This window comes from Hemicordylus capensis, chromosome 2 (assembly GCF_027244095.1).
Source record: "Hemicordylus capensis ecotype Gifberg chromosome 2, rHemCap1.1.pri, whole genome shotgun sequence".
Classification (NCBI taxonomy): Eukaryota; Metazoa; Chordata; class Lepidosauria; order Squamata; family Cordylidae; genus Hemicordylus; species Hemicordylus capensis.
Genome location: NC_069658.1, coordinates 231,306,766 through 231,323,836, shown reverse-complemented (window position 1 = coordinate 231,323,836; position 17,071 = coordinate 231,306,766). Strand labels below are relative to the sequence as shown.

The 17,071-nt window shown below is 49.0% G+C and overlaps 1 protein-coding gene across 4 annotated transcripts; it reads right to left on the bottom strand.

Annotated features, from left to right (window-relative positions):
- Positions 1-1,253: 1,253 nt before the first annotated feature.
- On the bottom strand, positions 1,254-16,445 carry LOC128342311 (class I histocompatibility antigen, F10 alpha chain-like). 4 transcript variants are annotated; one of them, XM_053289498.1, is made up of 9 exons: positions 16,369-16,445; positions 10,771-11,039; positions 10,227-10,356; positions 9,204-9,473; positions 7,955-8,230; positions 7,111-7,395; positions 4,024-4,110; positions 1,893-1,928; positions 1,254-1,676 (listed from the first exon to the last, which is right to left on the bottom strand). In XM_053289498.1, exons 2-9 carry the CDS (start codon positions 11,032-11,034, stop codon positions 1,609-1,611), a joined length of 1,416 nt encoding a protein of 471 aa, XP_053145473.1. In that variant the 5' UTR covers positions 11,035-11,039; positions 16,369-16,445; the 3' UTR covers positions 1,254-1,608. The 4 variants fall into 4 exon arrangements, with proteins under 4 accessions (XP_053145473.1, XP_053145471.1, XP_053145472.1 ...); XM_053289496.1 differs by having other exon boundaries at positions 1,254-1,464; XM_053289497.1 differs by lacking the exon at positions 16,369-16,445 and adding an exon at positions 14,318-14,364 and having other exon boundaries at positions 1,254-1,464.
- Positions 16,446-17,071: the final 626 nt, after the last annotated feature.

Below are 17,071 nucleotides of genomic sequence, written 5' to 3'. Positions count from 1 at the left end.
ACAAAGAGTATAAAGGAACAGTTTGTGCTTTGGACTGCCAAACAATGGGAGTCATGCTCCTTGGCCATAGTGCTAACACCACCCATGATGTCGATATTTATCTATCTATCTATCTATCACATTTTATATCCCACTCTTCCTCCAAGGAGCCCAGAGCGGTGTAGTGCATACTTAAGTTTCTCCACACAACAACCCTGTGAAGTAGGTTAGGCTGAGAGAGAAATGACTGGCCCAGAGCCACCCAGTTAGTTTTATGGCTGAATGGGGATTTGAACTCGGGTCTCCCCAGTCCGAGTCCAGCACTCTAACCACTACACCACACTGGCTCTCAATTAACACCCCCCCCATGTTGAATAAAGCATTGCCTGGAAGAGCCCTCTGATCCAGTCCTGCCAATCTGACCAACTTCATTCAACCACGCTTCCTCTAGGCCAGGGATTCTCAAACTTGGGTCCTCAGGTGTTATTGGACTTCAACTCCCATAATCCCCAGCCTCAGTGGCCTTTGCTTGAGGATTATGGGAGTTGAAGTCCAATAACACCTGAGGACCCAAGTTTGAGAATCACTGCTCAAGGCCCTCTTTCTTGTCTACATCAATCTCTATGGTCCTTGCCTGCTAAGTTTCCCTCTGTACTTCTTCTTTTCCCATCAATTCCTACTTCATGGGCCTTCGGTGAAGTTTGTCTCCGAACAAAAGTGATTTTTCATTTCCTACAGAGGCCATACTGCTTACTTTTTTTAAAAAAAACTAATGGATTCATTGCAAGTGGCTAAAAATAATTTTATTTTATCCTGCCATTCATTCAAGGAGCACATGGCTATTTTTATCTCCACAGCAACCCTGTGAGGTAGGATAGAATGAGAGGTTAAGTGACTGGCTCGTTATCACACAGTGATTTTCCTGGGATTTGAACCTGCTTGACTAACAAGCAGAAGGTTGTCAGTTTGAATCTCCGCTGGTACTATATCAGGCAGCAGTGATATAGGAAGATGCTGAAAGGCATCATCTCATATTGCGTGGGAGATGGCAATGGTAAACCCCTCCCGTATTCTACCAAAGAAAACCACAGGGCTCTGTGGGCGCCAGGAGTCAAAATCGACTTGAGGGCACACTTTACCTTTACCTCCTCAGTCTTAGTCTGTCACTGTAACTACTGGTTACATGCTGCCTCTCAGCAAAAGGTTCACAGAAGGCAGGCAATAGCCTGGTTAGGCCTGTTCTTGAAAATATATGCCACCAGAATACGCACATGTATATTGCATTAAGTTCAGACTGATTTATTAAATAAACAGGAGCTTTAGAGGATGGCAGCCCTCTGCAGATGACCTGCAGAACATGTGCTGGGTGAAAGCCAGGACTGGTAGAACAAATGCTTTAGGTGACTGGCAGGATCTCTTCAGGCTCCCAGGTGATTCGTTCTGCTCTCTTCTCAGACACCATCAGGCTCAAATCATACTGGGCCCCTACATACAATGAAGGCATGCATCATGATGTCAGGCAGACTTCCCGTAGCTTAATATCAAAACAGGAAAAACGAGCCATACTACAGCAGTTTGGTTTTTGCAAGTCAGAGGTCTCCCCCTGGGAGAAATGTGGCCTATCCAAGATTAGTCACAGCATCCTTCCCGCCACAGACACACTTCTTTTCCTGGCAGCCCACTGCTGTCCTTATGACCTGCAATATATGCAGCCATGAAATAAAAATATAAATAAAATATGTCCGCATTTCTTGATATGTTATTTGACCTTGGGGTTTTAGAGCTCTAATGCCTGCCCTGAGCCTTCAAGATCAAAGAATGGATACACACACAAGCTGTTCCCCATATCCTCCATCTCCCAACCCACAGTTGCCCCGAGGAACCTTTCCAAGGAGGAGGAGGGAGTGACTCACTTGCTGTTGCTTTGTAGCCATATTCTTTTCGTTTGCCTGCAAGGGCAAAATAAAAGGTCAGAGTGGAGAGGTTCACCCAGAGGTCATCCAGTCCCAACACCTCAGACCCCAAACCCTCTCAGGCAGATACACTTCCAGAGTTTTGTTAATCACAAGGAAGGGGGTCCCAGAGGCTTCCCATTATGGTCTTTAGGGTTAGGAAGACTTTCCTGGTATGGATCCCCAGCCTGCTTTGCTCCAATGTAACCCCATTGCCTCTGGTCCAGGCCTGCTCAACTTCGGCTCTCCAGCAGATGTTGGCCTACAACTCCCATAATTCCTGGCTATTGGCTACTGTGGCTGGGGATTATGGGAGTTGTAGTCCAAAAACAGCTGGGGGGGGGCCTAAGTTGAGCAGGCCTGCTCTGGTCCTTCCCTCTGAAACAACACTGGAGGACAGTTCAGGTCAGCATTAGATGGAAGCCACTCAGGTGAGCTGGAGGAAACTTTGACATCTCCAGGGCCACCCTTAGGGGGTGGGTGAGCTGGATGGTTTCCTAGGCTGCCTGTATGAAGGTGGCACCAAGCTGAGGCTCACTGTTTGTGGAGTCTGTGGTGAACCAAGGAGAAAGAGGACAGAAGACTGAAGAAGCAGCTGCAGAAGGCCTGCGACTTCAGTGGGCTGCCAGAACTGGAGCAGGAGAGCACAGACGCACACAAAAATGCAAATTATTGAGAGAGCTCTGGGCCCTTTTCATGGGAATGGGTGGGAAACAGTAGGGCCTCTTGTTGGCCTACTAGGTTTTGCAATTCTGCACAGCCACACAACTTGGCAACAACTGACAACCATGTGGGGTGTGTGCCAAGGGCACTCCTTGCAAAGGGTGCTATTTATCTTAGGGCCGGCCCTGGCCATCTGTACACATGCAGAAAGCAATACAGGGTTTTGTTTTGTTTTAGCTTCAGAGTGCCTTGATGTAATGGAGAGTACAACTGGATCCATGAGGCTCAGTATAGCAAGAGCTCTGGATACAGGTACAAAGAATATTTATATACTGCTTTTCAACAAAAGCTCCAAAAGTGGTTCACATAGATATAACTAAAATATGACCCCAAAGGGCCTTGACCCCAAAGGGGTCTGATATAGGGTTGACAATTGACCAGAAAACACTTATGTATTATTTATTTTCTATGTAAACTGCTTTGAGAACTTTGGTTGAAGAATGGTATATAAAATATTATATTTATATTATATTATATTATTAATTAATTTATATACCACCTGGCTCCAAAGGCTCTAGGCAGTTCACAAAAATAAACACAACAAAAACAAAATAAGACAAACTGTTAAAACAATTTAAAACGTTCAAAGATTACTAAAAGCAAGGCTTAAAAATGTGTCTTAAGGACTCTTTTAAAGGCTGGTGAAGATGTTAAACCACCAACGTCTATAGGGGGCACATTCCACAGCCCAGGAGCGTTCCTGAGTCACTTCCAGATTAGCTGCTGGCATCTGGAGACGGTCCTCTCTCGATGACCCTAAAGTGCGGTGGGGATCATGCAGAAGGTAGCACTCTCCTCGATACTACTACTACTACTACTACTACTCATCGTAGTAGCTCTTAAGTTGGCAACACAAGCTCAGGCAGAGGGATGCAAGGAGGAAGAGGAGGGGAGAAGCCCAATCATAGAGTCAGGACAATGTCTACATCCCTGTAGGAAGGAGGTGGTGGAGGAACATCCCATCCCCTTTGCGCACACCATTACACACTTTTCTACTGACTGAATGTGTGATTGAAAAGGAAAAATGTATTTTGAATGCAGATAATGTAATGTAGTTCCAGGTAAATGTGTTTAGGATCAGGGTGAAAATTAAGACTGCAGAAAGGCTGGACAAGATGACCCTTAGGTACATCCCACATCTCTCCCCAACAGTCTGAATCTGGATGTTGCCCTTCTTTCCAACAGCAGGCTATTGAACCTCAACATGTTTAGGTTCTTAAATAGGGAGAGGAAATAGAAACATTTGTTTCCCATTCAAAATGCCATTTACAAGAGGAGTGTTGAGGCAGCACTAAATTCTGGGGTACCAGCTGCCACTGCCAGGGAACAGAGACAAATAATCCAGGCGAGGCATTAATGGTTCACTTACGCAGGTAGAGGATTATCCCAGCCAACATTAGGATAGCAGCCATGACCACTAGGATGGCTCCCACAATGAGACTTATGGACGCCAAGACTGAAAGGGGAAAAAGAACAATAGGGTTGAAGGGAAACCCCCTCCCACAAAACATGCTTCTGTTATGGGGAGACACTCGTATGTGCATGGAAGTCAGAGGCACCTTTCAGTTAGCCAGGTTAAATCAAGAAGGGAGTAACCCAAAGGGATAACACCCCTTTCCAATCATCATCATCACCACCACCACCACTTGGGATCTGAAGCCGAGTAGGGCGGTCCAGGAAAAATCTCTGGAGGGCAGCTAGAGATTGGGGTTCAGTCCCTATGTGTAAGAGGATGCCATACAAAAACTGAACCCCAGTTGTGAAACAGATGGACATGCCAATCAGGACCTTCTCTACTGTGGCCCCAATGCAACAACATTCCCTCCTCCTTGGAGACCCATCAGGATAATACAGGTCTTTAGGGAAACATGCATATCCATTCTGTTTAGAAAGGTTTTTGCTGATCTCATAACATGTTTCTTATTTTGTTGCATCCTCATAGGACAGTGTACTTCACCGCAAGGTCTGGCAACTAATATTGGATCTCATCAGCCCTTGGGTTGGCTCCCTGACTAATTGTTCTGCCTCTGGAAAGCTTAGGCTGAAGCTGAATACTCCACACAGCCCCTCTGGCATGGTGCTGAGGTGGCTGTTCATTCCCACTGCACAGTGCTGTGCATTGCCCAATGCTGACAGGGTTCCCAGGACCCTTGGAGAGCTGGTTTTTCCTCAGCTCTCCGAGCAGTGGCAAGCAGTCTCCCGACTCCCGCGGCAGGTAGAAGGGGTGGGGGTGGGGGACCAGCAACAGGCGGCCCCGTGCTCTGGCAGCTTTGGACGGCCCCCTGCACCCGGCCCTATGCCATCATGGTCAGGAGAAGGAAGGGGATGGCCTGGCACTCCTCCGGGAGCGGGGATGACCCTGCGCCTGGCAGCAGTAGAGGCCCTCTCTCCCCGCCCACCCCGATCGAGACCAGGTCTCCACCCTCCATTACAGGGAGGGCCTTCTGTGGGCTGGCCTCCGGGCCGGTGCTTCACGCGGAATGGGCTCCTTCCCCCTCCTCACATGGCACCCGCTTAGGTGGCAGTGGCTTCCCCAGGGCACCTCTCCCCACCTGGGGAGCGGGCCTCCCGGCCCCCGACAGCCAGCGCCGACCCAACCAGACAGCGCCCGCGTGGGTACCGGACCACCGCTGAGGACACCGCCTTCTTCAGCTTCCAAGATTCCATCTGTCCCCACCACCCACTGTGCAGCAGCCTGCCCCCCCAGGAGATGCGGGTGCTGCCGCTGGGGTCCCCACCCAAGCTCCCTCTGCTCTGCGGCAGCGCAGCCATCTAGCTGATCCTGCCAGTAGCATGTGCTTATTTGGGAGCTGAATCAGCCAGTGCTACATTTGCAGTGCGGCCAGGAGCAGCTCTTCCTGGCTTTAAAAGGGAGAATGCAGAGCTGGCTGATTTTGCTTGCAAATAGGGCCCCGTGGCTCCGTTTGGAAGCGAACTCACGCCCCGCCATCTACATCAGAAACGAGGTGTGTGTCTGGGGCCGCGAGGTGTGGCCCAATTGGCAGTGGCCCAGGTTCTTTGAACCTGTTTGCCCAAAGGTGGCTCCACCCCTGAACTGCCTTCTATTGAGTCAGACCATTGGTCCATCTCACTCAATATTATCTACACAGATTGACAGCGGCTTCTACAAGGTTGCAGGCAGGAATCTCTCTCAGCCCTCTCTTGGAGATGCCAGAGAGGGAAGTTGTAACCTTCCCTTCCCAGAGTGGCTCCATCCTTTAAGGGGAATCTTTTACTGTGCTCACACATGTAGTTTCCCATTCATATGCTACCAGGGTAGACCCTGCTTAGCAAAGGGACAAGTCATGCCTGCTACCACCAGACCAGCTCTCCTCCCATAGACCGCTCTATGGTTCCCATAGAGCTCTATGGGGAAAGTGCTGGGGAGGACTACACTACTCAGTGCTTCAGGCACACCTTCCAAGACAGTGCTGGGGCCCGACAAGGCTCAATTGCTCTTTAAGGTCTCCCACCCCAAGCTGGGGAAAGTGCAGCACTTTGCGTTTATTAGCATAGTGAGAAATGGCTGTTACATAGAAGGTTTTTTTGGCTAAAATATCCCCTGCTTAAAAATTAGTGAAGATCACTGTCATAGGATTTGGTTTCCAAACCTCTCACCATGTCTGTTGCCCTCCTTCAAATCCATTCAAGTTGATCAATGTCCTTAAAATCTGGTGCCTAGAACTGGACGCAGGATACTTTGCATACATAGCAAGAGAAATGGAGCATTTCCAATCCCCCATGCCAAATGGGGGATTGGAAAGCTTCCCTGGGTCACTCTGAGCATCCTCTATTAGCAGCAGAGGAGAGCTGGTCTTGTGGTAGCAAGCATGACTTGTCCACTTAGCTAAGCAGGGTCTGCCCTGGTTGCATTTGAAAGGGAGACTAGAAGTGTGAGCACTGTAAGATATTCCCCTCAGGGGATGAAGCTGCTCTGGGAAGAGCAGAAGGTTTCAAGTTCCCTCCCTGGCTTCTCCAAAATAGGGCTGAGAGAGAGATTCCTGCCTGAAACCTTGGAGAAGCTGCTGCCAGTCTGTGAAGACAATACTGAGCTAGATGGACCAATGGTCTGACTCAGTATATGGCAGCTTCTTATGTTCAAGCTACAGCACCTCCCCCCCAACATAAGACACCTGCCTTCAGCACAAGGGTCCATCATCTGCTTTTGCTCCAAAAGTCACAGGCCCACCAGGCACTGTGAGGCACCAGTTGCAGGAGAGTAATGGCAGGAGAGAGGGCCCACCCTCAACTCCTGCCTGTGGGCTTCCAGCGGCATCTGGTGGGCCACAGTGAGAAACAGGATGCTGGACTAGATGGGCCTTGGGCCTGATCCAGCAGGGCTGTTCTTATGTTATGTTCACTGAGGTTACAGCTATGCTAATATAAGAGGTTTCTTTTTTGAGTTACCCCTTCAGTAAAAATCCATCTGCCAGAATCTTTCCCCCACATCTCTCACCAGGCTCCTCCCAGGCCAAGTCCAGAGGCTCCGACAGGCCATCGTGTTCCACATGACACTGGTAGAGGTTCCTTTCCTTGGGGTCAATCTCAATGCTGAGCCAGGTGTGGTAGGTCCCGTCTGAGTTGGGAGTGACGCCCCCACGGAGGGTCTCGTGCTCCCAGACCTCCCCGTCCTTCTTCCAGGTGGCATCGATCTCCTTGGGGTAGAAGCCGTGAGCCCGGCAGAGGAAGGTCTCCAAGCCATCACGGCCTACCTTGCGTGTCACCGTCACAGTTGGGGGTTCTGCAAAAGTGGCAACGTATCTATCAGGTGCAGTTTAACAGCAAAAAAGGACTTCATATGGTCATCTAATCTACAGCCCAGAGTGGAATGTTCCACTTGAGACTAAAGTGAGTGGAGGGGACGGGACATTTTTCATACTTTCTCCTGTAAAAAAAAAGATAGCATCCCTCTCTGCTGGTTCAAAACCAATACATCAGGGATAAAAGTGTATCTATCTATCTATCAAATTTGTAGTTCTACCCAGTAACCCAGCTCTCTTACTGTTGTGCTAGTTTTCCATTTTCAGGAAGCTGGAATTTTTTTTTTTTTTTTTTTTAGTTAAAAATGCAGGAAAAATCAAATATATGATTCCACCCTACCTACAGTTTAAAATGGGGAAGTCCCAGATTCTTACCACCTGCACAACGTAGAACAGCTCTTCAGGGAACCTCATGCTGAAAGCAGCGTATGCATTTTCCAAATAAATAAAGGTGTGTGTGTGTGTAAGAAATGCCACCCTTTTCTTCATAAGCTTTTGGCCCCACCCCAAAGCTTCCCCATTCCAATGTCACAGCATCACCTTGCTTCCACACAGCTCCCTTCCAGTAGTCCTGGTATTTCTGTAGCCTCTCAATGCAGTCCTTCTCCAGGTAATTCTTCAGGTACCGGGGATAACTTGGCTCAGCCTCCAACTTCCTTTTTGTTACCTGTGCTTTGATGTCGGCTGCTGTCCAGGTGAGGGTCTCCTCATCCAAGCTTATGAAGTCCATCCCATTGTAGGCGTACTGCATATAGCCTCCTTTCCGTCCATCTTCACTCAGTTTGCACCCATACATCCACTGCAGGGTGTGAACCCCTGAGAGATCCACAAGGCAGAGACACTCGAGATGCAGCAGGGTCAGGCCCACACAATCCTACCCTCCATCTAATTCCGGAGCACTGCTCTGAAACTCCAGCATTGAACCCACAGGAGCAGAGGTGCACTTCGGTAATTTAGGAGCCTGGACACACACATACCCCAACACACACACTGACACACACAGCATTTTTAAAATGTGGCTTCCTGAGGGCACAATCAGCAACTCAAATCACAATAATGTAAGAATATAAGACAGGTATATTTATGCAAATATGTATTAGAAACACTGCAACACTCAACTTATATTCCCATCCCATATAGTTCTTTCCCCACTCCCCTTCTGTCTCTAAAGCCTTCTGTGTCTAACCCCCTGCTAACCTGGCAAAGAGACACTTTTTAATGTGGTGATTCTCTTTATTTAGCAGGGGGAGAATAACTGGCCCTCTCCACCCCCAGCACAGTACTTCCAGTGACTGTTGCTGGTGTCTATCTTTTGTTTCTTTTAGATTGTGAGCCCTTTGGGGACAGGGATCCATCTTATTTGTTTGTTATTTCTCTGTGTAAACAGCCCTGAGCCATTTCTGGAAGGGCGGTATAGAAATCAATCAATCAAAAAAGCACCCAGTGCAGGTCACAATCACACTTGGCTGCCCAGTGCAGTGCAGGCTGGTGGCATGGCACAGTGACCTACCACCCAGGACAGAATAAAGATGATCTGGGGGTCCCCAGGGGGTGTGGAGGTCCTGGGCTTTGACCCTGAAGTCCATGCATAAGAGTGCCTCTGCACAGGAGACACCAGTTGCCTGCCATTTCCTCACATCCCAGAAAGACCAAAATCCTATTTTCATGTCATCCAGAAAATGAAAATATGCTTTACTCAGCAGTCCAACAGCAGATCCTCTCCAGCTCCTTCCCCTGGGGAGCAGGGAGGGATGGGAGGTAGAATCCCAGCCTGTCTCCTGCCACTCACCCTCACTCTGGTTGTAGCGGTTCTGCAGGATCACCAGGTTCACTCTGAAGTCCTGCTCCGCATTCTGCGATACCAGGGTCTCCGAGTCCCAGTAGTCGTCGTCCTCCAATTGCTTCAGCCACGGCAGTCGAGGCAGGTACCTTCTGGTGTCCCTGTCATAACGAGTCGTGAGTTGGTCATCCACATACTCCATAATGAAGAACTGGGAAAGCCCCAGGCCAGCCTCTCTAACTGCTGTGTAGAAATAGCTCAGGGAGTGTGAGGAAGAACCTGCAAGGGAGGGGAAGAGTTAAGGGGATTTCCACCAAGGGCAAACCCAAAAAGCCACCATGAGCACCCCTCCCTCACATACACTCCTTTATGCTGCTGCAGCTGCAATGCAGACTGTGAGGATGTCACAGGATGCTGGGCCAGCACTTGCTTCCTTCTCCTGGAATGACAAGATGTAGCTGTCTTTGTTTTGAAACAGCATGAAACAGAGGAGTATTGGAACTAGGTAAGAATGCAGGGAGATTGTCTAGCCAGAATGCAAGGCCAGGGAGTCTAGAAGTCTTAGTTTCTTATTTGTTTTCCTTCGTACCATTTTGGGTAGTATTTCCTTCCGTTGACTTTTAAATGTCATACAAATTCCAATTTCCTTTAAAATAAATCCAATTTTACGTTTAATTACAATCCTCTACCATTCTGGCACATGTTTATCAGACCAGGTAATGGAGTTCTTTTTTAAATAAAGAATCTAAAGGTGTTCTGTCAGCCAGTTTCAATAATCAGATGGTGGCACCCTGTTGAAGATCTGTTAAGTGTGGGTTAGAGAAAATTATGGAGGGCAAAGTTGGGAATAAACACTCTGCATGCTTCCACACGGTTGGTGACATTAACTCTCCAGAACCTGCCTCCCTCTCCACATGAGGGAAAAGGCATTGCATGGAGAAGTCACACACCGTTCTTCAGCATTAGGCTAAATGGAGATTCTGCCCTCCATCCCTTGTAGTTCAGCCAATGGAGGTATGGGGAGGTACTTACCAGCACAGCCCACTAGGGGGAGCCCAGCTGCCCCTAAGAGGAGCCACCAATGCAGAATCATCTGGGCCAGCCGGAGTCTCTCACTGCACTCTTGCAACATCATGATCCACTTACAGCCTGACGGTGGGAGCTACAGCAAAGAGGCGGCACGTGATGTGATCTCAATAGATGACTGTTTAGAACGTAACTTCAAAATCTCCCCCCTCTAGACAAGGGTTTCTTAACCTTGGGCCCCCAGATGTTGTTGGGCTACAACTCCCATAATCCCCAAGCAAAAGCCATTGCAGCTGAGGAGTCTGGGAGTTGAAGTCCAATAACATCTGGGGACCCAACGTTGAGAATCCCTGCTCTAGGCAAAGAAGCAATTTTATGTGATGTTTAAATTAAGGAGAGGGAGATCCCCTTCCTCCTGCTTTTACTGTCCAACCTGATGAAGACTCATGCCGGTTCCTTCTCTGTTCCTGGGTGCAACCCCCAGAACCTGCCTCCCCGCCCCAGATCATCCCCCAGAACCTGCCTCTCTCCTTCCCTTTCCATCTCTCACCGGCATCTTTCTAGTCCAAATGAAGATGCTCCAAAACCAGTAGCAGTCTCTGAACCTGGAGCTCATCTTTATCGAGGTTGATAGAAGACCAGCGGTGGTCGATCCTGACCGCTTTGGGGACAAGACCCCCGTGGAAGGTTTCCTGCTCCAAGACCTCCCTGCCCTTCCATCTTGGGGCATCAACCTCCTTGGAGTAGAAGCTTTGAGCCCAGCAGTCTGAGGTTTCCAGGCAGACATAGCCTTGGCTTTGGCCTTCCCCATCATTAGCTCTGTAGAAACAGCCACATACATCCATGTTAAGAGAGCTTATTTTATTTATTTTATTTTATTTATTTTTTCATTTATATACCGCCTTTCATTAAAAGAAAACCCCAAGGTGGTTTACAAAAGTTAAAACATATAATAAAAAGGCAATAAAAACATCAAGCAAAAAATATAAAAACATATAAAAACAGGCATAAAAACACACCGAAGCAGCAGTAAAAACAATTATGTAAAAGCCTGGGTAAAAAGCCAAGTCTTTACAAGCTTTCTAAAAGCCGTGATGGAGTCCGAGGAGCGAATGGCCACCGGGAGAGCATTCCAGAGTCTAGGAGCAGCAACAGAGAAGACCCTGTCCCGAGTGCACGACAGCCGGGCCTCTCTCATTGTCGGCACCCGGAGCAGGGCCCCCTCAGATGTCCTCGTCAAGCAGGCAGCAACCCTTGGGAGCAGGCGGTCCCTCAAATACCCCGGGCCCAAACCGTTTAGGGCTTTAAAGGTCAAAACCAGCACCTTGAATTGGACCTGGAAACAAACCGGCAGCCAGTGCAACTCTTTCAAAATGTGGGTGATGTGTTCCCAACGGGCAGCTCTGGATAAAACCCTCGCTGCCGCGTTTTGCACTAACTGCAGTTTCCGGATATTCTTCAAGGGCAGCCCCACGTAGAGTGCGTTACAGTAATCCAGCCGCGACGTGACTAAGGCGTGGGTAACCGTGGCCAGATCTGCCTTCTCAAGAAAGGGACGCAGCTGGCGAACTAGCCGAAGCCGTGCAAAGGCACCCTTGGCCACTGCTTCCACCTGAGCTTCCAAAAGCAGAGCCGGGTCCAGTAGTACCCCCAAGCTGCGTACTTGCGCCTTCAAGGGGAGTGCAACCCCATCTTTGTGATCTGGTAGGATGGATGCTACACTTTTAACAGCGGGGGTGGGGGTGGGGGAAGCCCTTCTCCTGTCCTGTGACTTGTTACCCAACATCTGCAGCATCTCTAAGAGACAAACATGTGCAAAAGGAGAATGGATTCCCTAGCATCTCCTTACACTGAAAATCCTCAAGGCTGTTCTATGATCTGCCAAGTGAGCTCCTTCAGGGCTTCTGGGCAAATACCACCAGGCCTCCTGCACAGCTTAATTGGTTCTGATCTTTGTAAGCTGAAGAGCATAAACTGAATATAATTCAGGTAGTTGCTGAAGAGAAGCTGGGACTGCCATTCTTTACTGCTCTAGAATGATCATCTTTCAGTTCCTTAAAATAAAAGCTCCACAGAGACTTGTTTATGCCACCTTCCCATGAAAGCACAACCTAAGCAATGGACTATGAACCAAATATATCATTAAAACATGTAAAAGCTTTTATGCAACAGGAACATAAGCCAATAAAAAAAGCAATAGAGCACAAAGTCAGCTTTGAGGAACTTTCCTGATTTCACTGGGGAAGGAGATCCTACCACCACAGCTCAGCACAATGGCATCCCCGGTCATTCTTGGCTGCATTCTCACCTAGAAAGGCCCTGCACATGTCTCCAGTGCCATGACTAATCGGAAGAGTAGACAGCAGTGGAGGAGCGAGGAAGGATGCTGGCATCCCCTTTCCAGCCCACTGCCAGTAGCCCTCCCAAGCCACACACCCTGCATTTGACATCAGATGTGGGGGCGTGGCCACATTAGCTAATGGGGCTGTCTCCCCCCCCCCCTGCACCGTTTGCAAGTAAACTTCGGCCGGCGCAACATTTGAAGCCCTCCAGATCAAAACGCTAACAGCGACTGGGAGTTGCAGGAGGAAATCAGGGAGGCGTCAAGGAGAGGCAGGGCTGTAATAATGGGCGATTTCAATTACCCACACATAGACTGGGTAAATTCACAGTCAGGTAATGACAAAGAGGTCAAATTTCTAGATACACTGAATGACTGTGCCTTAGAACATTTGGTCTTGGAACCAACCAGAGAGAAGGCAACCTTGGACTTAATCCTGAGTGGCACCCAGGACCTGGTGTGTGATGTCAGTGTCATTGACCCTTTAGGGAACAGTGACCACAGTGCAACAAAATTCAGCATACATGCCATGAGAGAATCACCAAGGAAGTCTAACACAGACACTTTGAATTTCAGAAGAGGAAACTTCTCCAAGCTGAGGAGTATGGTGAAAACAAAACTGAAAGGGAAAATCAGGAGAGTCACTTTGTTCCAGAATGCATGCAGTTTAATCAAAACCACAATACTAGAAACCCAGTTAGATTGTATACCCAAAAGGAGGGAGGGTATCACTAAGTCCAGGAGCACCTTTCTTAAGAGGCAAGACTACAACACCTGGGGCTTTTTAGTTTAGAAAAAAGTCGACTGCAGGGAGACATGATAGAGGTCTATAAAATCATGCATGGTGTGGAGAAAGTGGATAGAGAGAAATTCTTCTCCCTCTCACATAACACTAGAACCAGGGGTCATCCCGTGAAATTGATTGCCAGGAAATATAGGACGAACAAACGGAGGTACTTTTTCACACAATGCATAATCGACTTGTGGAATTCTCTGCCACAAGATCTAGTGACAGCCAACAACCTGGATGGCTTTAAGAGGGGTTTGGATAACTTCATGGAGGAGAGGTCTATTAACAGCTACTAGTTGGAGGGCCATGGGCCACCTCCAGCCTCAGGGGTGGGATGCCTCTGAGTACCAGCTGTAGGGGAGTAACAGCGGGGGGGGGGAGAATGTCCTCGACTCCTGCCTGTGGGCTTCCAGCGGCATCTGGTGGGCCACTGTGTGAAAGAGGATGCTGGACTAGATGGGCCTTGGGCCTGATCCAGCAGGGCTGTTCTTATGTTCTTAAGCCAGCTGGTGATGCACAGGGCAGAACAATGAAGCACTCACCACTGTCTGAGGCCAGGCACTTGCGAAAGAATCCAGTCCAGAGGGACACCAAGGTAATTTTTTTTTTGAGCCTGTACCTAAAGACCTTTTGCCCCACCCCACCCTACCCTGACTGCACCCCAAATTATCTGCAATGCACTTTAAAAACAAACAAACCAGAACATGCTCAGGGAAAACTGGAAACATTTATTTCATTTTTGTATTTTTAGAAGAGATTCTGAATAAGATACTTCCCACTGACCTGCGCTGAACATACTACATTTTACACAGATACAGTCCTTTCAGGCTTACACTCTCCCCTCTCCCTCCCACCTCCACTCCAGGAAAGGCAGGGGGGTGGGGTCAGGAAGAAACCGTGAAGAAACTCTTCAGAAGGCAGGGCAGTGGGGGAGAAATGCACTGGTGGTGGCAGGAACCAGCTTACCAGCCAACCCATCCCTGTTCTTCTGGTCCTGCTGGCCGCCGCCGCCACATTTCTTCTGCCCAAACACCACCACCACCACTCCTCCTCCTCCTGGTAGGCAGCTGAGCCTGCTGCCTCGACTCGCGCTCATCTTCCCTCCTTGCCTGAGCCATGACGCCAACGCACGCATCAAACCTGGGTGGATCGGGCAGGCCAGCAGGCAGCACTGCTGCAACCAGCCATCCCTCACTGCCAACCCAGCCCGTTGCTTGTGCGAATTGCACTGGTGGGCTCAGCCACCTGGCATGGCACAGGCAGGACAGCAGTGGCATGGAATCTCAGGATCAGCATTTGGAGGCCCCCCCAGGCCTGTGGGTTTCCAGGCTTCCGCCTGGAAGTCATGGATCCAGTCATCTGCCCACTGGTCTCTGGTGCCACCACTCCAGCACCAGTGACTGCCTCTTGCTCACCTGCCTATCACTTGCTACCTCCGCAGCACTGGAGATGGAACTGAAAGGGCAATGCTGAAGAAGCAGTAAGCAAAGGGTAGGAATATAGGAACATAGGAACCTGCAATATTCTGAGTCAGACCATTGGTCCATCTAGCTCAGTATTGTCTGCACAGACTGGCAGCAGCTTCTCCAAGGTTGCAGGCAGGGATCTCTCTCAGCCCTACCTTGGAGATGATGATGATGATTTTTACATTTATATCTCGCTCTTCCTCCAAGGAGCCCAGAGTACTACATACTTTAGTTTCTCTTTCACAACAACCCTGTGAAGTAGGTTAGGCTGAGAGAGAAGTGACTGGCCCAGAGTCACCCAGCTAGTTTCATGGCTGAATGGGGATTTGAACTCGGGTCTCCCCGGTCCTAGTCCAGCACTCTAACCACTACACCATGAACTTAGAACCTTCTGTATACAAGCCTGCAGATGCTCTTCCCCTCACGGGAATGTCTTACAATGCTCACATCATGTAGTCTATTCAAATGCAAACCAGAGTGGATCCTGCTTAGAAAGGGGGACAATTCATGCTTGCTGCCATGAGACCAGCTCTCCTTCCATCTTCAATTCCTGGGAGGCACCAGCAGAAGTGAGTGTACCTGTTCCAGCTCAGAGATCATCAATGTGCAAACAAGTAAGACAGCTGGTAAGTCCGGTCCTGCTTTCCCCACAGCTGGGCTGGACTCTCTGAACCCAGCAAGTGAGAATAGCAGGTTTCTCTTTGACACGTAAACACACACACACACCCCAGGATGAAAGGAGATTGCAGCTTCTATGGGTCTCCTCAGGGGCATAACTACAATTGAACAAGGGAAGAAGGGGGCCTGCTGGCTGAGTGACAGCTTGCTCTTCACTCTCCCCTGGGTGCCTCTCTATCAAAGCAAGGTGTGTGGGGTGGGGGAGCAGAGGGATCATTTTCACGTCCCAGGGCACACACCAACCTTGCTATGCCCCTGTCCTCCCCAGAACTTCCCGAGCAATCAATCAATCAATCAATCAATCAAGGGGCTGCCAGGTTTCTCTGCTTTCCAGATTCTGTTTTATCTTTTTTTTAATGGTTTTTATTGTTTAACCGATTTTAAGTTTTTTTGATGTGATTTTAAATTTTTCTAATCGTCTTTTACCTTTTGCAAACCCCCTTGGGATGCCTTATGAAAGGCAGTATAAAAACTGAATAAATAAATAAAAATAAATCATATTTACAATAAATAATTGTAAATGATATTATCTGTTATTTAAATACATATGTATTCAAATAAATAAAACATGTCTTTTGTTGGCTGCCCTTCACCTGTCTGAATTGCCTTTCTTCGCTCTGGGATTAATCAACCCGCACATGTGCACACACCCTCTGCTATATACGTGGCACAGCATAACCCAGCAGTTTTCCTTAAACCGCGAGGCGGGGGAGAGATGCTCAGTCTTCCTTCCAGCTCTGTTCTGAGTGGGGGCATGTGGGTTGCAAATGCACCGCACCGCATGTCTGTCAAACGAGTTTATATTCCTCTCGCACCTCATCTTAGTCTCCTACCCACACCAACCCCCCCGCCCCGCAATCCCTTGTTGCTCACCAGATTAGCCACCCGCAGCAGCGGAAAGGCAAGAGAAGCGTCCAGCTCCACGTTTAGGAAAAGGACAGCTCAGCAGCAGAACAGGCGAGTGATGTTCCTGCGCAGAGACTATGCTGGGCTGGGATTGGCTGAGAGAAGGGAATAGTTGACCAATAGAGTGCCATCGGCGGCGGCGGCTGCTTTAAAATCGAAAGCGAAAGAGGCTTTTCCTCTAAACGACGAGGGAAAGCGAAGAAACCTGTCTTGCTGGCGGAGCTCGCTCGGAAGGAGTGGGGGAGGTGTAGGGCGAAGGGCGTTAAGGCTCTTCATCACCACGGCGGCGAGGAGGAATTAAAAATAAAGGAACATTATCTTTTGAGTAATGAAGGTCCAGGGTGGCCTGAGCCTTCTGCACCGATGCAGATCTGGGGTCAGGTGGCAGATATAGATCTCGGATAGACGAGCTTTAGGAAGGATGTTATGGCCAAAAAACCCAATCTTGCCTAAGCCCATCTGAGTGCTGAATTGGCTGCTGACTGCAGAGCCAAAAGGAAACACCCTCTGGACTTTCTCTGACACGAGCCAGGGAACCCCTGGGAAGCTGCACCCCTGCTTTCCAGAAAGAACGATCAGGCAAGGGAAAGACCAGCCTGGCCCCAGAAGTTGGCCAGAGAGAAGAGTTCACTTCCCTACCATAGGAACTTAGGAAGCTGCCTTACACCAC